Source organism: Denticeps clupeoides, chromosome 5, assembly GCF_900700375.1.
Source record: "Denticeps clupeoides chromosome 5, fDenClu1.1, whole genome shotgun sequence".
Taxonomy (NCBI): domain Eukaryota; kingdom Metazoa; phylum Chordata; class Actinopteri; order Clupeiformes; family Denticipitidae; genus Denticeps; species Denticeps clupeoides.
In genome coordinates, this window is record NC_041711.1 from 13417297 (window position 1) to 13438999 (window position 21703).

Consider the following 21703-nt stretch of genomic DNA (forward strand, 5'->3'; position numbering starts at 1 on the left):
GTTGTATCCTAAGCACATACACGGAGAACGATATTTCGTCTCACTCAAACGTACTGTATATTGTTGACATGACAATAAAGCTTTACTTACTTCTTTAATGGGTTCGGTGTGAAATTACTGCTACTGAATCCCCCCCCCCAATTTCAGGACTGCAACAACATTTCTCGTTTTGCTACATGATTTAAGCAAGTGGGCAATATCGACATCCTCGGGCTGTGCGGTAAATGTATTTCGTGGAACTCGTTTTCGTGGCGTTTTCTCACCACTGGGTGTCGCTGTTTTACCGTTAGTGAGCTACTCGGCGTGCGTTGCCAAGTCCGCTTTTTTATTTAATTTGCCATCATAAAGTCCCTTTTAAGTACTGGCCATCGCAGTGTTTGGGAAATGTTTCCAGGAAGTGAATAATGCATAATGTAATGCCATTCTGAACCGCTCAGTTGCTGCCTGTAGTAAAAGAGCATAATTAGTTTAATCTTTAAGCCACCCGCCTGCCTCACCTCATCCTGCAGACGAGCGGCGTGATTCTCCCGTTGGGATCTGGCAACACAGTTTTCGGAGCAAACTGGGGACTCGACCCCCCTGACCGTCCAGGGGCGTGTTGCCTGCGAAGGGGAGCCGAGCCAGAGCCCGCAGCGTCGGGCAGGAGTCCTGGGACAGCAGCGGACGCCGCTCCAGGGATTCGGCGGACGTTATGCGGCATTTTGACGGGTGAGCGTGGACTGCCACCGGCTTTTAGAAGTCGTGTGCGCTGCATGTTAATTACTCAGTAGTTTCACCAGGACCATGGAACTCATTTCTTTCACTTTGTCCACTTAATCAACACTTTCGTTCACTCAATGTCAATGTTCACCCGTGAAGGTTTGTTTAGTCCGTCTATCGACATTATATGTGATGCATGTGATTTTAATAAGATTATGATCAACCTTGCAACGTCTTCATGGTAATATATCTATATATTTTAAGTTTTTTTTTTATCCTCCTGAGGTTGCTCCAGGTGTTTGCATGCAGAAAATCCACAAGTGAATACACTAACACTTAAAACACTGATCGGTGATTGTTCGTCCAGTTAATTGTGCTATATAACAAATAGTTTTTATTGTCTTTAAATGGGTGCTGAACTGAACTGCATCTGGTCAAGTTTAGTTTAATATTCAGAATGCATCCCTGCGTACAGAGCCGTGCGTAATCGCATTACACGTACATTGTAGTTCATCCGATTTATGCTTTTTTTAAACTGTGGGTTTGGGGGGGAGAAAACAAACAAAAAAAAAAATGAAACCACTTTCCAGAAAAATGGGTAACACAGTGGGCTGGTTCCAGACAGACAAACCTCAACCGAGCTCAGTAAATCTGAGGAAAGCCTTTAGTTTGAGGTCTGGAGGGTGGGTCCTGCGAGCCAGTTTCACAACGCGCCTCCCGGAGGCACCGAAAACTGGATTTCCTGGCAGCTGGAACGTGGGAGTCCGTCCACATGTGTTTAAAAAGCCGCTTGACAGCAAAGAGCAGCGCTTGTGCTGTGTGACAAGTGTAAAAATGGCCAATCTATCATCCTTTCTCTTTTGAAAAAGGCCTCCAGTGAATTGGTAAAACCAGTCACTTTACCACAGCCTTTGGTCTTGACGAGAAGTTACCTTTCTTTTATACGGCTCGTTTTGGCGCTCAGATCTTCAAAGCCGCGGCCTGATGCTTGCCAGATGATCGTGGGCTCGACATGGGGCCGCTGAGGCTGGCGAAACCCAGGTAGTGAGTGATGAGTTGCTTTTCTGAACAGAAGCCGCGCTTGTTAATTTTACGCCACCGCATCTGAACGCTGGGACAGAGTCGGCTTTGTTTGTCAGGTCGTGCCACCTTTCAGGGAAAAGGGTGAACGCGTGTGGCAGGAAAAGTTCACCGTGTGCTTGTATGTTGTGGTTTTTGTCCTGACCACAGGGGACGAAGCGTGGAGGGGACGCGCTGAATATTTGTCAGACCGGCGGGGGACCAGGCTGCGCTGTAAGTACCTCCTTCTCACCGTAGACACAGTTCGCACGTCTCATTCGTGTCGGGAGCTGAAATTGCCTTGGAAAGCGAACGCTCATTAAGATTATATTGTGCTCGTAAAAATGTAAGCGGGGTTACTCTTTGCCCGCAGATGCACTAACTGTTCTGTCTGGTTTTCTTGCAGACTAAGATGTGCCAAACTCTTCTGCATCATTGTCTACGGCTCTGTTTGTTGCTGATGTTGGTTTCCAGACTAGAAGGTAAATTATATAAAATAAAAGTTACGTAAAAGATGAGAGCGCTATAAATAACTTCTACACCTTCTTGATGTTTAAAGTGACCTATAACCTGTGCAATTCTGTTAAAAAAAAAAGAAGCTGGTTCTCTATGTGTACACGCCCTTGTTGAAGCACATTTTATATCATATTAATGAATATAGCAAATCAAATCTTTAATAGTATTAAATAACAAACTGTGGTGGGTTTGTTTTTGGTCACTTTCCATTTTCTCGGGACGTCCTAGGTGAAGTTGTTGCCCCATCGCATGTCCACGCTGTTGCCGGCCTGCCCTTTATAATGGGCTGTAACGTCACCATAGCGTCGGGACAGTCCCTGAAGCAGGTGCGGTGGCAAGACAGCCATGGCCGCACCATCCTGTCGTACCTGGCGAGCACCCCCAGCACCGTGACCGGAGTGGGCCGAGTGGAGCTGGCCACTTTCCACAGCCACACCAGTGCCATCACCATTAAGAGAGCCACGCTCCAGGATGAGGGTTGTTACCACTGCATCTTTGATATCTACCCTACTGGTGCACAGGAAGGAAAGACCTGCCTCTCTGTGACGGGTGAGATGATTTATGACATACCATCCCTGATGTACGTGAAGCTCTGCCAGGAAAGTGAGATGTTTTTGGACACTGGTTTTGGGCAGTGGTTGGACTGAATGATAAATGTTCTTAAGGCCTCCGGAGACCAAATGGCCGGTTGTCCTTGTTAATCAGCAGGTCTGACACTGATGGAATAACAGGAAATGAAATGAGGTGGGTGTCTTTCGACCAGACCTCTCTTGGGGTTTGGGGGACATCTGTATGATACAAACCTTCAGAACCCACTGGTCTCCAATGTATGGGCTCCTATTTTTATTTTCTGCCAAAACTGGGTCTCTGATCCCTAAAGTTGGTATTTTCGATCCCTCCCACAGTAGCAGGGAAGGCACGTGACTTTGCTTTAACATGTGAAGTATGCCAGCATAAATAAATATTAAGTGCTTCATGTGGAATGTACCACTGGAGCGGTATCCTAGGTCCCTCCTTTCTCAAACACCGCTGCTTTAGCCAAGAATCACTGTCTGTTTCTGGATTCTGAAATGCCACATGTGTGACACAGGGCTACACTTCAGATAGCTGTTTTAATCCCTTTCATCCTTACTTACGATGCTGCAGGCACCTTGCTTGATTCACACAAGCACTAGTAGGACCTGTGGTCTAGAAAGTGAATTCTGTGTGGGTGGGCACTGCTATTTTTAGTTAAGGTTTCTTTTTTCCCTTTAATAGGCTGAACATTTTATGTTTTGTTTGTCTCCAACTCAGCCAGGGTAGACCTGGAGGGGAATAAAACGGTGGTAAGTGGCACTTCTGCCAGTCTGAGCTGCAAATATGGCCTGGCAGAGAGGGTACGGCAGGTCCTGTGGTCAAAAACCGCAGAACAGGGTGACACCACGACAGTGGCGTCCTTCATCAGACACAGCCGACCTGTCATACAGGACGCCTACCAGGGCCACGTCAGCCTGAGTCGCAGTCTGGGGGAAACTCGTCTCTTTCTCAAACCTGTCAGCACTGAGGATGAAGGCTGCTACACTTGCGAGTTCCACACCTACCCAGATGGCGCAAAGAGCGCAACTGCATGCATCAGTGTATACGGTACGTCCACGCGCTCTCACAAGCGAATATTGAGCAGGCTTTGCATTGAAGACCCTTGATAAACCACAATCAGTAATAATTGAGTAATAATTGAAAAGCTTCGTGTTAATTAGTATAGTTTAAGATTATTAGTAAAAGGTGTGAATTATGTGATAATACAGTATCATTATGAGGAAACTATTTATGCTGCTAGGACAGTATGCGATTATTCTAGCAGGATTTTTACTCAGAGGGAGCTTTAACTGTTCTTGGAATTTTCTAGCATGATGAATAACGTCCTGATACTTCACCATCAACAGACAGGAAGCTTTTATAAAGGAAGTGTGTGTGTGTGTGTGTGTGTGCACACCATCATTCGCGCCCCACCGGAAAACGTCATGTTGGAGGAGTTGGGAAAATAAGTTGTCATATTTCATCCAGTTGGAAAAGGCTAAATATAATTGGCAAGGTTGGGACACATTTTGTTTCACCCCACACTCCTCCAAACACTCCAAACACTGGGAACCCAAACTACTGATTATCCATGCGCCCCAGATGCTGTTCCGATAACCGCAGTAGTGTTTCCCTACCTGGGGAGGCTGGCTGAAGTGGCCTTTGTTGCGACGCACAGTTCAAGCCCGACCCTGAACGCCAGCAATTTGTCAGCTCTGACAGACGGCACAATACTGGTTTGTGGTGGCAAAGCCAAAAGGGAGGGGGATCCTTTGGGGTTCTGCCAGTTGCCATGAGTGCAATCCTGTTTCCCCAGACAGAGGGCCTCTTTTTCAGCATCTCCGTTTGCTTAATGCCGGCCAAACAGCATGGCTTTTGTCATTAGAAATGCATCATTGAACCCCAAACAGACAGCGTCTACGAAGTTCTCTCTCTCTCAGCCTCTCTCACCCTCCCTGTATGGAGGTTTGTGTTTTTCTTCACTCTGTTGTCCTTTCATTGAAGAAAGGCAGCACGTCTGAGATAGACAGACGTGACCTATGTCTCAGTTGTCTGGCTCTGTCAAACAGAGGAGTTGACGTCAGACAGCGTCTGACCACAAATAGACCAGACTGCCTGCAATCACCACGTACCTGTAATTACATCACGTGCTAATCTTGATAACTTCACGTGCTGGTGGATTCAATTAGGATTTTCTCTCTCTGTTTGATTACAATCATCAGTCTAACAGGATAAGTGCATGTCTTCTTTGATGCCCCCATCCAATTGACATGTGTCCTCAGAGTGATGAAGAAGATGAAGCAGATCACTTGGATGATTCTCGTGAGACCGCAAGCACTCTCGTGAGAATCACCCACCGCTCTTGTCGGAACTACCCCCCTGCATTAGTGATTCTTGTTGCATATTCTAGCCTGGAACTGTCCCGGGGATTATCCAGCAAAAATGAGATTAATGGAGAACTCTGCTACTCCCACCTGTGGCATGTAATGTATTATTGTCCTCCACAAGATGACAGCTGACTAAAAAGATCTTTATCTCCTTCAGTTCTTCCAAAACCAGAGGTGAGCCATGTCCCTGTGTCCCCTGGCATCGTGGAGGTGAACTGTACCACAGTGTCCCGGCCAGCTTCAGAGATCACGTGGAACGTCGAAGGGGACAACCGGACCGTGGGTCCTTCGGTGTCCTCGTACTTTGAGCAGGGAGACGGCACTACGCTGGTTATTGGCACCATCCTTGTGCAGGAACGGCTGTTTGAAGATAAAACGATCAAATGCCTGGTGCGCCATCAGGGCCTGGAATCCAGACTCGCAGTGGCAGTGAATAAGAGTGAGTGGAATTCAAATTAATATTGAGAGACACTGATATTTTAAAAGAACAGTACAGGCCAAAAGTTTGGACACACCTTCTCATTCAATGTGTTTTCTTTATTTTCATGACCATTTGCATTGGTAGATTCTCACTGAAGGCATCAAAACTATGAATGAACACATGTGTAGTTACGTACTTAACAAAAAAAGGTGAAATAACTGAAAACATGTTTTATATTCTAGTTTCTACAAAATATCCGCCCTTTGCTCTGATTACTGCTTTGCACTCTTGGCATTCTCTTGATGAGCTTCAAGAGGTCGTCACCTGAAATGGTTTTCCAACAGTCTTGCAGGAGTTCCCAGAGGTGTTTAGTACTTGTTGGCCCCTTTGCCTTCACTCTGTGGTCCAGCTCACCCCAAACCATCTCGACTGGTTTCAGGTCCGGTGTCTGTGGAGGCCAGGGCTCCACTTTTTGTTAAGTACATAACTCCACATGTGTTCATTCATAGTTTTGATGCCTTCAGTGAGAATCTATTAAATGTAAATGGTCATGAAAATAAAGAAAACACATCGAATGAGAAGGTGTGTCCAAACTTTTGGCCTGTACTGTACATCTACTAAATTCAAGCTTTTCCTTGTAAATATATTAGAAGAAAGTCTTAAATTTGTCAGAAAATATTTGAAACTTATTTTTGCCACTTAAGCAAAAAAGTAAAGTCATATCTTGACCAATGCCTCACTGGGACTCCATACTCATTATAGTAACACAGTGTACCTGTGTTGGGTTGGTTATGAGTCTTTGTGATCTCAGACAATATCCTACTTTTTATTAGCATAAATTAACCACGCAAATATCAGAGGATTTTTTTCCTCTACAATTAATTACTTTTTCTATGAAATTTTTAGTATAATTTTTTTGTCTACAATGGCCCCAGTTTGCTGTCGTTCTGTAACAGTGTTTATGTCTCTGTGCTGCAATAATCTGTCATTCTCCAGAATTAAAATTTTTACATTTAGGGGCAGTGGTGGCCTAGCGGGTAGGGAAACAGACCCGTAATCAGAAGGTTCCCGGTTCGAATCCCGAAACTCCAAGGTGCCACTGAGGTGCCACTGAGTAAAGCACCGTCCCCGCACACTGCTCCCCGGGTGCCTGTCATGGCTGCCCACTGCTCACTAAGGTTTCGTTGTGTCACCGTGTGCTGTGTTGCAGTGTTTCACAATGACAATCACTTCACTTTTACTTCACTTTCAATATCATATTTCAAATGACTACAACTATAGTAAATGTAAGCAACATAGTCAAAGCAGCACCCATAATGTTATATGTCGATCGCTCTCTCTCCCTGATTCTGTGGTTCTGGTTTGTTTTACAGTCAGGCGCACCCACATCATTCTTATCATTATGGTGTGTGTAGCTGTGCTGCTTCTCCTCTGCCTCTGCGTCTGTCTCTGCAAGTGCTCCTCTTGCTGCTCGTGATGTTGCTCCATCTCCACATGGTTAGTAAGGCTCAGACCAGCAAACAAGACGCACCAGGTCACACCCACAGTTTCATTCAAATGCTCCACGACTAGTTCATGTGTGCTGGAAGTAAAATCTAGTGTGTCAGCTTATAACCCAGTGGCCCAATGGCACTTCAAATCCTGTCAAACGTTTCTATATGCCTACTCGATGTAGGCTACGGATGCTAAGATGAGGCTGTTTATACAGGAAAGAGATTTATTCATAGTATGTTCCATGAATCTGATTCTCCAGCGTCCTCTCTGTCATCACATAGCCAACTTTGTGAGAGGGGCGTTTGCCCGAGTGAACTTGGATGAAGTGTGAAATGCTGTCATCACAGAGTTTGCGAACTAAATATGCCTTGTTTACTATTTTTCTTGTTTACTACATAACCTCATGTGTGTTATTTCATGACCTGGAGTCTTCATCTTAAAAATAGTCAGCCATAAATGAGTAGGTGTGTCAACTTTGGGTTTGTTTTGTTTCGAAACTATGGATCACTGGATGTGTGTTCTGTAGATTTACGCATCTTTACTGTAATTTTGTGAATATAAATATCTTGACCACTGTGGGCTGAAATTGATACTTCAGTGCTACTTCAAAGTTTTGCCTGGTAATCTGAAATCAAGGTGCTTTATATATAACTGGGAGTCATATTATGCGGCCATACTATGGTATATATTACTGCTAAGCTGGAAAGCTGAGCCTGAATATATATGTTAGATGTATTTTATATATGACAGGTGTGGGTTAAAGTGGGTTAAAGATCACACCCCGTCACCCAGTAGACTTTCATTCAGTGACCTTAAACCCCAGAATGACACCCTGTTCATGGCGTTCGGTTTGTAGGTGTAGGTGTTGGCCCGGCAAGTGATGCTTACTGTGTGAAAAGTCTCAGCTTTCTGTACGTTGCTGTGTGTTTCCTCTCCCCTTGCTTCATTCTTTGGTTAGCTTGGTAGATAATTGTAAAAATCCAGAGGGAACAGTCCTTCAGGTCAGTGAACGCTTTAAACTCCGTCAGGGTGGCCGAATTCACATTGGGGCCATGAAAGGGGGAAGTAGAGCTTGATAGAATGCCACTGGACCCAAAAGTATTTCACAGGAAAGGACTTTTTTTTTTTTTTTAGTTTGAGCTGCTTATTTTCTGTGGCTGCACATTGTTCTCAAGAAGTGTAATTTTTGATTTTTCTACATGATCACTAATGTCATACATGAAGTGTGTCATGCAGTCATCACAAATGAAATGACAAAACAGAAGCCACACCAGATGGAAAGGGTCAGTTTTGGACAGAACTACTGGTTCTGTATGGTTCTGAAATGGTCAGATGGTTTCTGGGCAAAGTTTATCTGGAACACAGGAAGGTGAGGGAGTCTCTGCTTCCCGTTGGGCTCTTATCTTTGAAACCGTGCTTCTCAGACTTTATTCTGCACACATTCGATTTTTTTTTTTGCACTTCTCCAAGTGGGATGTCATCCCACTGGAAGGGCTTGATTCAATTAGGAATGGTTTCGCAGAACACTAATTACAGGCAAGGCGGAAAAGGCTGAGGTGGCTTAGAGGCACAAAGGGTTTCTCCTCCTGTGCAACTCAAAATTCCCGCTTGGTAAACATCACGTTTCCTGAGGCGGGTGCTACTTGCCCTCTCTGATGTGTCGCCACATGTTGCCGGGCATCTGCTTCTGTGGTGGAGCAGGGAGGGGTTTCCGATTCCAGCAGAGGGAAAGGGAACATGTTGTCAGATGCTGCTGATTACATTGCTTTAAATGAGCAGATTAGCAGTCATTAGTGATATAATATTGCGAAAATGTACCTGAGGTTTTATGTTTGTGAACCTCTAAAAGTTGCTCCAGGGGGGAGACTGTCCCTGTAACTACTGATTGTAAATCGCTCTGGATGAGGGCGTCTGATAAATGCTGTAAATGTAAATGTTGTAAATGAAATGTAAAGGTAGATGAATTAATTAATGAATTAATTCTGAAGTCATGCTTCATGCAAATAAAAAAAATCTGGCTGTTGAGACTAATCCGCTGTACATTGTTGCGTGTTGGGTGCCAATTATACTTTACTTTGAGGAACCTAAATATAAACCATTACATAACCTCATAACCTCACTTTTTCAGACATTTTCACACTTTTTGAGTCTTTGTTTTTTTATGCAATGTAGAAATAGTAAGTTATAGCAAGACCAGTATATGAGTATGTGTGTTAAAACAATCTTCAAGATAAAATCTCACCCTTCTCTTTGTCTCTCTAGTTTTCTCCACAGAATCACCTTGGTCTGGAGGAAAAAGCTGCTATAATGGATCGTAATGTACCCCATTCTCAAAAATCCTCCGTGGATAGTATGAGTCATTGCCTTTCATACAAAATATGGTGTCATTCATATCTTTAGTGGAATAATGATGTGCACACAGCAGTGGGTCAGTACAGTCAGAAAAAGTTTTGTGAAAAATATTTCCGTCCACTTGCCTGATCGGAAATGTTATAATTATTAGATCTTAAAACAAATAACCAGACCCATGTGCAGGAAATCTGCCGGTGCCTGGTAGTCTGTGATAAATCTGAGATTCCTTTATGGATTATTGCAGTCACTACAAGTGATCTTGAAAAAGGTGCATAAAAGCATCAGACAATAAGAGACCAGACACACACGTTCAGGCTGTGTTGGTGTTATTACACTTGGGGGCAGTATATACTCTCATACACCAGGACTAATCCGTTCTCCCCTGCTGATCTCCTACCTTTTTTCTTTTCACTGTAATAGACTGTAACCTTGTACATTTCACTGTAAATATGGTTTTTGAAATAAGATTTTTTCCTTATAGAAAAAGTAAGTGACTTTAGTGAAGTTGATTTAGCAAAAATACTAACGTTAAGTTGTTTATGTTAAAAAATTCCTTGAAGTGTTTTGATGTTGTTTTGTAATAGTGATTCTGAAAAAAAAGTGTATTGGTGTAAATGTATAGAAAATTTGTCCTGCAGCTCAGTAATATGGCGAAGCCTCTGTCCAGTGAACGGAAATCAACACCGTTGAGGGGAAGGAGGTTTTCTCATGGCGCACACACCTACTGACACCTTTCAGCAAGTGAAACTGGTCGGGTGCCGGATCAGTTAACCTTTCATAAGTTTCACAGTTTGACACTGAATTTCATTTCTTGTTTGTTGTCTTTCGCTGCTGCTGTCTACCCTGCTGACCCCAGTTTTAACAGCGGTGTCCGTTACACCACAATATTTATTTACACTTACACATAGTCCAGGGTCTCTAGCAATACTGTCTGTGTTAGAATGCATATTAAACTTTACAAGACCATGGCTCTCCTGCTATTTCTATGTAAAAAAACAGATCAAATCCTTTGTCTTGTACAATCAGATGTCACACGTGACAGTCTGTGGGAGGGCGCCGGATTAGCATTTAGGGGTATTGTGTGAGTTACATTTCCATTCTCTTGGAAAAATATGATGGTGCACCCACACTGGTAAATTAATTAATGCAGACATACACCTGCGTTCACATACATATATGTGTGTCAACTGTCCCATCGTACTCCATGCACAGAGAGCATAAACCAGCATAATTCACATTTCACTGCCCTGACTGGAACAGTCATGCAGATTTACTGTAATGTGATCTCATGTTCAGCCACAAACTTCAATTTGTCAAACAGGATGTGAGACTGTCTGCAGTGTGTGCATGTCAGCTTATGGTTTTGTGTTCTAAGCACAGGAAGTTCTCCACATTGCATCCCAATGCGAGCTTGCAGACGTGCACAAGCTGTCACAACGTGACCCCGTATTTTACAATGCAATAAGATTAAGAGTCATGTATCATGATAAATAATATAGCTAGAGATCTCACATCTGTAGACAGATCAGTTGTCCACAACTGGATTTATGTGGTAATCAACGTACATTCAGTAGATTCCAGGTTAATTATTTAATAAAAAGTATACAACTCTTGCCGTGGGTTTTACCCAGAACATAGTGGATTTGCATTCGACTGATGCCGAAACACTCAAAGTACAGCAGCCACCTTATGAGGGTTCTCATTCATCTCTCATTTTCCCATTCAGTTTTCTCTAAAAGCCACCCTCTAGGACACACGGATGGCAGCATACTCTGAGAAATCCTCCGAGGCCTGTGCAGGCTGGGCGTGTCCCCTGGGCGTGGCCTGATGATTCAGAGAAGCGTAAACCAAAGGGCTGCTGTCTTCCTCCAGATTGCATTTGTTGTCATAATGCTCAGTCTCTCCCGAAGGGGCGGCCACACGTTTGCCCGAATGCCTGTTAGGGGGCAGACCCCCACCGCCTGACACGCGATTGGTTTGGGATGTCCTTCTTTGGGGGGCATTTTCATAGATGCTGGGGGGTGGCACACTTGATTTGCTAAGCTCCGAATTCTGCCGAGATGTATGGTGGCCGTGGAGGTCAGGCGTTGCCGACACCAGGTTGGACATCTGCAACCTCGCAATCTGAAAACAAGTGAAAACTGAAAAGAAAATTTCCACCGAAAGAAGAAGCATCGGTTCCAGCTTCATATCTGCTTTACCTCAGTTGCTGAGTTTTTCCTGTTCCTTCTCCTCCGCTTTGACCCTGGCAAACACCAAAAACATGACGCTTTCTATCCACTTGTGTAAAAAAAAAAAGTAGCGGTGAACAAAAATGCCATGTTATACCTCCTTTGCGTCTTAAAATGATGAATGTCAGAACGATCACTAGGATAACAGCCCCTGCTACGATACAGCAGACGTAAATGTAGGGCAACGGTGAGTCCGGCTGGTCAGGTAAACCCTCAGAGATATCTAGGACAAAGCAACAAAAAATGCTGTGGGATTCTTAACATTTCTGATTTTGGAGTTTATTGCTGACATCTATTTAAAATTAAAAAGACAGTTTGGAGAGGCTCAAAATACTGATCTTACCTCTAGATTTGTTCTTATTTACATTTATTTCTGAAAAGTTGAGATTTACAAGAACTCACATGTAATTAATCATTTTGGCTTTATGCCGAAATAATACATGTGAAAGGAAGCCATCCTTACCTGCTACAGTGACAGTGATTGAATGACTTGTCAAATGTATACCTCCAGACATTATTTTACATCTGTATAGTCCCGAATCTTTCATGGTTACATTAGTAATTTGCAGAACTGAAGTGCCAGTTTTCTCTCCAGTGTTTTCCCATCGTATGTCAGAGGGACTCGTTGAATTAAAACGATTGCAGTCATTACCAGCGGTAACTTTACACCAAAGGATAATTGGTTCAGCATCACAATACGTTATAGGACACTTGATAATCACATTATCCATTAAAGACGCTTCACTCCTCGAGTTCCGTCTCACCATGAACTCAGGTATACAAAGATCTGAAAAATAAATTGTATTACATTTTAAAATAGTCTCATACAAGTTATAATGTGAAAGTTGCCATCTTAACTGGTATATGTGTAGACCATTCATAACATTGCATAACATTGCAAAAAATAAACATAAAATGTCATATTCTCTATTAAAGTGGTTACCAGGCTGTAAATTCAGTTCTAACCTCAACATGCGTTCATATGACTCATATTTTTACAGTGTGTTACCTAAGTATACATCTTTTAGTATATATAAAATATTTAAATATAAAGTGGCAGACTTTATATTTAGAACGAAGTGCATGTCACGGCTATATTTCTCCTCTGAGAAACTGTTGTCAACAGGCTAACAGTGAACAGTTTGTAATGAGCGGCGGGGTGCTGTCCACAGCTCACATTTCATTTACAAATTTCCATTCATCTGCACCATCAAAAACCATAATACTCCAGCTCACCCACATCCATGCAATGATGAGAAAGATTCAGATTGATATTTGAATGGAGGTGACAAAAATGGTTTGACTGAAAGCATTCATGAACAGTAAATGTATGTGGTCTGTAAAGTGTGTGGGAAATTGTGTAATGGGAAAAGTGAAACGGGATCGAACACAATACAGACCACATCTAAGGCAACAAGCCTCACCCGAGTGCCCAGCTCTGTCAGTCATTTGGACCGGGTTAGAATAAAAAAAATACGTACACCTAACATCTCTTTTAATATGACAGTAAATGGAAGGCAGATATAAATACCTGAAACAAACTGAAAGTAATTAGCAGACCGCTTCACAGATTTATTACAGTGCAGTCTTAATATGATTAACAAGGTTCATTTCCAGTTTAAAACCTGATAATATGACATGGCATCATTGTTCAGTTGTTCCAGCTACCATGGTCATTTACAACATTAACAAAGGATTTATTAATTTTTTTTTTACAATTTAATGTTATTTTGTTCGACAAAACAGTGGTTGTCTATCAAAAAACAAGGACATTTCCAAATGACCCTGAATTTCCACTAACCTTGCAGTTAATTGCAAATTTAGTAGCTTTTTCATTAATGGCGGAAATTGGATTGCATGAATTCCTGCTAACAGTGGGTCCAACGGCCTGAGTCCCACTCAGATTACATTTACATTTACAGCATTTATCAGATGTCCTTATCCAGAGTGACTTACAATCAGTAGTTACAGGGACAGTCCCCCTCTGGAGACACTCAGGGTTAAGTGTCTTTCTCAGGGACACAATGGAAGTAAGTGGGATTTGAACCTGGGTCTTCTAGTTTATAGGCGAGTACCCACTAGGCTACTACCACCCAAAATTGTTTCAGATGAAAATCAGAAGTTGTGAAAATACTTATTTTTTAAATATATATTTTTGTCACTGAACATGTAACTTATTTATACAAGATGTCAAATTTTCAAGTAATAAAAATTACACTGAAGGAATTTTAGGTTCGGGAGCTCTAAAATGTTTATAATTGCCCATGGTTTATAATTCATTCAGAACTTTTTTTGCCCTGCTGTCACGTGGATACAATAAAATGAAGGAGGGATTCAGGGATTCACCTCAATGTACAACATTAATCCATGAAGTCCCAGACGTTCTTAGGGTTGTGTAAGTTTTGTAACAATATTCAAACCCTGATCGGGTGAAATTCCCGATAGAAAGTCTTCTCAAACAATTCAATAAATTCTGAGACGTTTTCCAACTCACCATTCGCTCGTCCACTGAGAAAGACCTGAAACAGGGTCAGGAGGTGCAGGACTGTCTGAAGGCCACAGAGTCTCATGGCTGCTTCAGTAGAGACGGATTTCCTTCAACAACATCTAGAAGGTGTCTTCTTCTGTGCAGAGCGAGTCGTTGACAGGGAGAGTGGAAAAGAGAACTGACTTGACAGTCTTCAGCAGCTCCTGAGACGCTGATGGATGGTTGGATGGTGAACATGCAGCAGCCACAGCTTCCTCATCACACTGTGAGAGTGAGAATTTATCGGGCACACGTGCCTGGGTCTCTCTTTCAGGTTTCAGTCCGGCCTCCACATGTTCTGCCCTACAAACCGGATCCAGACCACGCACTGCCTCTCAACCTACCTACCTTCCGCATGTCATCCACCCAGCCCCTTCAACTGACACACATTTAAGGTGCGGAATATAACAGCGCCACCCTGTGGTAATGACGGGACAGCAGCTGCCAGAAGCTACACGCAAGTGGTCCAAAATTTGAGGGCTACCACCCACGACCCCCAACTTACTCTCACACACTCACTCACTTTCCATAACCGGTCAATCCCACTCAGGATAGTGGCTGCCAGTGCCCACCCCGTGACACTGGGCGCAGGGGACTCACCCAGGGCGGGGCGCCCGGCCACCACAGGGCACACATAATAAATAAGCTATTTGATTGTGGTTCAGTGGACAAAATAACAAACGCATCACACCATTTATTCAGCTTAGGGTGTTATTTCCTTTAATAAAACACATAACACTAAGCAACAATTTCAGCTTTCACATGCAGTGCAGTAGTAAGTTTCTAAAACAAGCGTAAAATGGCAGCATCTTCGGCACAGTCAAATAAAAGGAAATGAACCAAAGCTGAATATGAACTAATAATATGACAAAATATGCATGAAATCCATTCTTCGTCTTCATTGCAGAAAAGGCAAAATAATAAAATAAATTGTCATCCATTAGAAATGTGAAACTTTGCAAGAGAAAATAGCAGTTTTATGAAATGTTTTTTGTATACTCCATCATATGTACTCTTCTTAAAATTAAAAATAATAAGGCAAGGTAGCATTTAATTTTACAATGTGACTGCACATGAGGTTTTGCTGGAGAAGGGCAGGTTCATGGGTCATCTCATCTCACACTTCTTAGGTCACTGTGGTCAATTTGTTCTACATAAATAAAACAAAGTAGTTCTGTCAAAACTGGAGAACATGGCTAATAGGTCAACACATATGGTGTTTTTACATATGGTGTGCACATACACACATGGGGTGTGTTTTTCATACCTTAGACCATCTCTGTCCTCTTAGTCCCTGAGTGATTTAACACTGAAAAAGATAATTAAAACTTAAATTAAAATATAAAAATTTATACGGAATCAAATGTGAAGAATTTTCATTTCAAATGGTCTTTCTATTCATAGTGTCCTGTTATATTTTTTTTTACCACACACACATTCTATTCAACTGCTTGTTCAATTGGACTTAGAATGTACACAGTAATTCCTATGGAAAACTTTGACTTTAATATGTGAATATATTTTGTTGACTTATTACCAACCTTTTATAATAATTCCAGAAATAACGGGCACTGCAATCCAAATGAAGGGCCAAAAAGTAGAATAGCCTATAAAATAATAGTTTAATAATAAGTTATATTCAATTCTAAATTATATTTAATTCACAAATGACTGTATGAAAAAGCCAGGCACATTGGTCACACTGAATTAATTTGTCCTTGGCCTGTACATGCTGGTTTCAGCACTTAATGATAATTTCATTGCAGGACTGCAATCTTTTAAAAAGACCACTAGGGTACACTGTACCTGCTGGAGGGTACTTTGTGCCTGCTGGAGGGTACGCTGGATCTGCTGGAGGTTTTTAATAAATATAGAATAGTGTCATATAGTGTTAAAGAAACATTGATCAATGACTGCTAGCATTTTGTTCATTTTTATTTCTGAAACTATTGTTTTTGAAATTAGGTATATTTGTCACTTGTAGTATGGTATTTACTAGTAGATCTTTAGATGTTTCTCTTTATTTTAGGCCAGGGGTGGGCAAACTACGGCCTGCGGGCCACATCCGGCCTGTTGGTCTTTTTTATCCACCCCTCTGGTACCAAAATTGGTACCAAATAGCCTGTAATTATAACTGCATTAATTTGACCTTTTAACACTTAAAACCTTTGGTGGGACATTCTTATTATGTGATGGAAAGAGGCTGTATTTCATACACACATTCTCTTTCCTTTGTACTACTAGATATAAACAGATCAGATCATTAAACATGCACACAAATACAGAAAAATGCACATATCTCAAACATTTATGTGATCATGAAGAACAAAAGGACAATTACTTAGGTGCAGTTGTTTGCAGTGTAGGAGATCTGTCCTTGACTTTCTGCATTACTGATTGTGTAAATATGAACACTGTAATGCCTTTTTATGTTTATGTATATGTACGCACGTGGTGCCATCTGTCAAATATTAAAACTCAATGTGGCCCCTGAGCTAAAATGTTTGCCAACCCCTGTTCAAAGTGAAACTACAGATTTTACCCCCAGTTTTGTTCACATTGTTAGCAGTGTTTGCATTTATTTCTGAAACAATATTTAGCTTTGGTTTAATTTTTTAGATTACTCTCAAAATATATGTCAATACATGGCAAAGGAAGCCATCCTTACCTGCTACAGTGACAGTGATTGAATGACTTGTCAAATGTATACCTCCAGACATTATTTTACATCTGTATTCTCCCGAATCTTTCATGGTTACATTAGTAATTTGCAGAACTGAAGTGCCAGTTTTCTCTCCAGTGTTTTCCCATCGTATGTCAGAGGGACTCTTTGAATTAAAACGATTGCAGTCATTACCAGCGGTAACTTTACACCAAAGGATAATTGGTTCAGCATCACAATACGTTATAGGACACTTGATAATCACATTATCCATTAAAGACGCTTCACTCCTCGAGTTCCGTCTCACCATGAACTCAGGTATACAAAGAGGACCTGGATCTGAAAAATAAATTAAACTAAATTTGGACAAATACACCAGGAATATACATAATGTATGTTTTAATTCAGTTTTCAAGAATACTGTCAGGAAATGTATAAAAATTACGTTCAGGCTACTATTAATGATTTTTTAGCCTCGATGGATGATTTATACAAATGATAAAAAAATTTTTTACCAGACTGTGCAATTCCATGTCTTTATTTAATTTGTGAAAGCAATCTTACAGTACATTGTGAATCAGAGTTATAATTTACAATTTCCAGTGCAGACAATTTAATGAAATTATATTTAAAATCTTTCTATTTTGTGCAAATAAGATCTGGTAGAAGCAAAAGGAATAGGGACAAAATTGTCTCATTAAAAAAAGTTAAATGTAAAGACCTACCAGTTTAATATGAATCTATACTATAATACTTTTGTGTGTAGTCAAATAATGCAACTCACCATTTGCTCTTGCACAGAGAAGAATCACCGGTGAGATGTATAGGAGGAGGATGGTATTGAATTTGCTTTGCAGCATTTTGAAAGGTTTGAAACAGATGTGTTTTGTGTGTGTGTGTGTGTGTGTGTGTGTGTGTATAAAGCCTCACACCTAATGTCCAGCCCCTTGATTTCTGCAGCTTCTGCGGTTAAACTTTTTCTTGTTAAAACCCTGTGTCTCTGTGAGCAGTGTGGAGGAACATTTCCCTCTTTGTTGTTTAATAGTTTACTATACACCTTTTACTCCAAGCTGGGCCCTCGTTTTCTGAAAGCAACCTTTCATACTATGATTATTATTAATGTATATGTGACTGTATATGATCATATGACCAAAGAGAAGTTTTGTCCTAAACATACGCAGCATAGGTTTTGGGAATCAATTTTATTCATCAAGCACTTAGTACGAACAAGGAATTTGTTTTGTTGACTGACAGTTAAACATAGATTACAGTTGTACATATTATTACACAAAATATTGACCAGTATACCAAGTCTTGGTGTCACCAGCAGTGATGGTAATGGTGTCACCAGCAGTGGCCTATAATAGGAGAGAGAGAAAGTCCTACAGAATTATAGAAAAAACACACATGTTTCAGTTAAGTTTTTTTTTTTTTAGAAAAAATTGACCTCTGGAAATATATGAACTTCTTACCTCCACAGGCATTTGCATTAAAGTGAAGTGAATTGAGTAATTAGACTTATTGACCAGTTTTTATTAAGTTCACAGCAGAGGACACTGGCATTAAATCCGGTCTTGGTAATAATCTATTTTACTCTCTGATTTTAATCGAGTAATTTTAATTTAAATAAACTTGCTTTCAGCAAGAACAGTAATAATCTGTAACTGTGGCATGATTCTTTTTGTTAGGAACGCTGTATATTGTATATACTGTACGTTTTCACTTCAACTTCGTGTAGCCATTACAAATACTTTGCATGAAAAATACACAGGATGTGAGAAAAAAAGGTGTTACGTTTTTCCTTTTCACTCTGCAGAAGAGATGCAATTTACCACTATAACCTCAAACAGCATGAAGGCAGAAGCAAGAAGTGCTATTCAAGAAGCCTCATGGCTTCATGACTTAAAACAGCAGTTTAAATTTGTGAATGCTTCAATAAAATACACTTGATTTGTCCCCGTAAAGGTGATTACACATTCTGTTTCTAAATCTGTTTCTTTATCAAGAGTAGACAGTTATACCAAGATGTTATACATCTTACAACATGTTGGTTTTAAATGCTTTTGGAACAAAAAAGATGTACATATTCAGAATTTATTGTAGTTGTAAGTTGTAGAAAAGTAGTTGTAGTAGAGTTGTTGAAAGAGCAATACAATTAGTTGCAGTTTTGATAAAAAAGAAACAAATAATATTTGTCTGCAACTCATTATGTTAACATTTGTGATTAAAACTGTACAGTGAATTAAATCATGAGTTGGATAGCAGAGTACATCTTTACATACTTATTAGAACACAATGTTCTCCAAAGAACACTAGAACGCTAGATTCTACAAATGTTAAAACATTTGTGGTTGTCTGTTTGAAAGGTGGGTGTGTTACCCAATAAGATACCCACTAGAGGAAAGTCACTGTCATTGAGCTTAAGCAAGGAAAACTTTAGTCAAATGTTAAGTGTGAGTGTGCGATTTATTTTGGCATATATTTGGGTTGTCGTTATGTTGGTTCATTAAACCAGGTGTTCCCTCATTGACAGGCCCCTCTGTGTCGTTATCCCTGCACACCATCACCTCTCGGGTGGTTCTGGAATGGGGAGTTATGAAGGATTTCTAAAAATGTAGCAAAATGCCCAATTGTCATGATCCGGACCGGCAGGGGTTACTCCGGATCCGGAATCCGGACCGGAGTTTCATGTTCGTCTCATGTAATGTTCCCTGATCGTATTCACCTGGTGTCTATTTATATAATTGTATAAAACTATCCTGTTCGTGTCTGTTCGCCATCGGGTCATTGTGCATGTTAATGTTCCCCTGTCTCGTGCAGACTGTATTAAACCCCTGTCGTGTGAAATTGTGCGAATGCGTCCTCCTTCATCGCGATGTCCAGCCCACCCGTGACACCAATCTATCTATCACCATTTCAAGTTGAATCGGTTTCTTCAGGTTTGAGTTAACTGCACGTGCGGTTAATGAACACCTACAGTATATTCCTAAATCCCTGTTCTGTTTTTGGATTTGCTGAGCTGGATATACAGTACAGGCCAAAAGTTTGGACACACCTTCTCATTCAATGTGTTTTTCTTTATTTTCATGACTAAAAAATCAATATTTCAAGTAAAACAATTTTAACAAAATACAAATGGGTGCCTTCAGGCTACATACCAGTCCAGCCCAGTAAACCAATGTGGTGCAGGAGGTGTAGGTTGCCTATTTCACCCCCTGTTTTATCCCTTTAAATCAAAGAGCACATCAGCTTTGCAGCCCACTAAAAGGCGGTCCGACACGGTATGCAGAAAGGAATAAATATACCGTGGACTTGTGAATCCCATGTTCAGGGAAAAGATAATATGTGCACACACCAACGTGTCACATATGATTAAGTCTATGTTAGACACACTAACAATAGTTAAGTTTTACAGGGTTAGGTAGTCAGCCAGGGCTAGAAGCTGTTTTTTTGCTTTTGCACAGTTCATGTTCCCCGCTTTGGTGGTTTCATCGATGTATAAATTGTAGTGGTGGGCATAGATAAATTTTTTAAATCTAGATTAATATCACTGTAATATTGGAATTAATCTAGATTAATCTAGATTAAAATGGCTCATTTGCCATTTTGCCAAAGGCATTCAGAATATGTGTGCTACCCAAATAATGACTAAACGTAAGTCTTTGAGAACGGGTTTCTCAAGCCAGGTGGCGCATTAGACCAGGGGCTCATCTCCTGTTTCCAAAATGCATCACAAACTGCTTGAGAAAGCTGTTCTACTATGATAATGATCATTATAATTAACCAATTATAATTGGTGATGAAAATAAATAGAGCTGTGCTGATAGAGCTGTGCTGAACGGCTTGCCTCGGTTGCACTCAAACATAGTAGTTTGACGACGACTCTTCCCCTGCACTATATTCAGTACTTGGCCCGGCATCCTCCAAAATTAGCTAACAGATGCTTTGCGTTTAGGTGGTACTTGAGACTGGAAGAACTCCTACGGTAAACTAATTCCGCTTTGCACAAGGTGCAAACAACCTTTGTCTTGTCAAGGTTTCCATTGGGAAGCTTCTTAAAAATTAATTTTCCCTGAAGCAAACCCGGCGGCTTCATAGCTGCATCCATGTTACCACGTCACGTTTGATATGGTAATTTTACAGTTTGAAGACTCGTTCTCGCCCCCTACAGTGCAATTCAGCTAGGTATACATCCGTGCTAAAATATTAAGGTGAAAGTCATCATAGCTTGTGTAGTATAGACCCAGCTCCCAACCCAACTTTGTGAATAGATTAACGGCGATAATTTTTTTTAATCGCCCGATAAGAGTCTCACGTTAAAGCAGCACGTTAATGCCAATAACGGCCCAGCACTAATAAATTGTAAAAAAAAAAAACAATTTCAATTTCCCCAATTTACTCACAGCAGCCACAGCACCCACATGTACACCACCCTTGTTCCCCCCTGACCCTAGACTAGCGGGAAGTTTGTAACACCACGCATAGAGAGGTGGCAGGTGAGACAAGAGGTCCTGTCTCTGAGAGGCCTGCTCCTTGCTCTCACAAGCCAGACCATCACCATAGGCCCAGTTGTAAGCATTAAGGATATCATAAGGTTCTGGTGAAGGGGAGCAGGGCTTCCCAGAAAAGGTGACATTCCTAAAAGAAGTGGATAATGATATTGTATGCATGACAAGGGCAAGGACGGCACTGGACCATGCCGGGGGTGATAATCATCTGGCTCAGTCTTGCCCCCCTGTACAGGCCAACTTAATCTGATGCTCTGGCTGCCCCCCTGCCAGTTGCTGGAAGCTGGAAAGC

General features: G+C 41.3%; 2 protein-coding genes across 3 annotated transcripts; one reads left to right on the forward strand and one right to left on the reverse strand.

The window, feature by feature from the left end:
* Positions 1–585: 585 nt before the first annotated feature.
* On the forward strand, positions 586–10449 carry LOC114790649 (OX-2 membrane glycoprotein). The gene is made up of 8 exons (XM_028980878.1): positions 586–708; positions 1930–1992; positions 2165–2240; positions 2503–2823; positions 3568–3897; positions 5374–5655; positions 7011–7134; positions 9394–10449. The coding sequence occupies exons 3-7, from the start codon at positions 2171–2173 to the stop codon at positions 7112–7114; spliced, it is 1107 nt and encodes a 368-aa protein (XP_028836711.1). The 5' UTR covers positions 586–708; positions 1930–1992; positions 2165–2170; the 3' UTR covers positions 7115–7134; positions 9394–10449.
* Positions 10450–11008: 559 nt separating this feature from the next.
* Positions 11009–14555, reverse strand: btla (B and T lymphocyte associated). 2 transcript variants are annotated; one of them, XM_028981085.1, is made up of 6 exons: positions 14209–14555; positions 12178–12501; positions 12058–12087; positions 11812–11937; positions 11685–11728; positions 11009–11607 (listed from the first exon to the last, which is right to left on the reverse strand). In XM_028981085.1, exons 1-6 carry the CDS (start codon positions 14282–14284, stop codon positions 11230–11232), a joined length of 978 nt encoding a protein of 325 aa, XP_028836918.1. In that variant the 5' UTR covers positions 14285–14555; the 3' UTR covers positions 11009–11229. The 2 variants fall into 2 exon arrangements, with proteins under 2 accessions (XP_028836918.1, XP_028836919.1); XM_028981086.1 differs by lacking the exon at positions 12058–12087.
* Positions 14556–21703: the final 7148 nt, after the last annotated feature.

Bases quoted from the DNA above. Each gene is read 5' to 3' on its own strand.
- LOC114790649 (XM_028980878.1), top strand. From the start codon at position 2,171: ATGTGCCAAACTCTTCTGCATCATTGTCTACGGCTCTGTTTGTTGCTG. The intron at 2,824-3,567 runs GTGAGATGATTT...TCTCCAACTCAG, and splicing joins GACCTGCCTCTCTGTGACGG to CCAGGGTAGACCTGGAGGGG. The intron at 3,898-5,373 runs GTACGTCCACGC...TATCTCCTTCAG, and splicing joins TGCATGCATCAGTGTATACG to TTCTTCCAAAACCAGAGGTG.
- btla (XM_028981085.1), bottom strand. From the start codon at position 14,284: ATGAGACTCTGTGGCCTTCAGACAGTCCTGCACCTCCTGACCCTGTTT. The intron at 12,088-12,177 runs GTAAGGATGGCT...TCAACTTTTCAG, and splicing joins AATCACTGTCACTGTAGCAG to AAATAAATGTAAATAAGAAC. The intron at 11,938-12,057 runs GTAAGATCAGTA...GCTTTGTCCTAG, and splicing joins AAATAAGAACAAATCTAGAG to ATATCTCTGAGGGTTTACCT.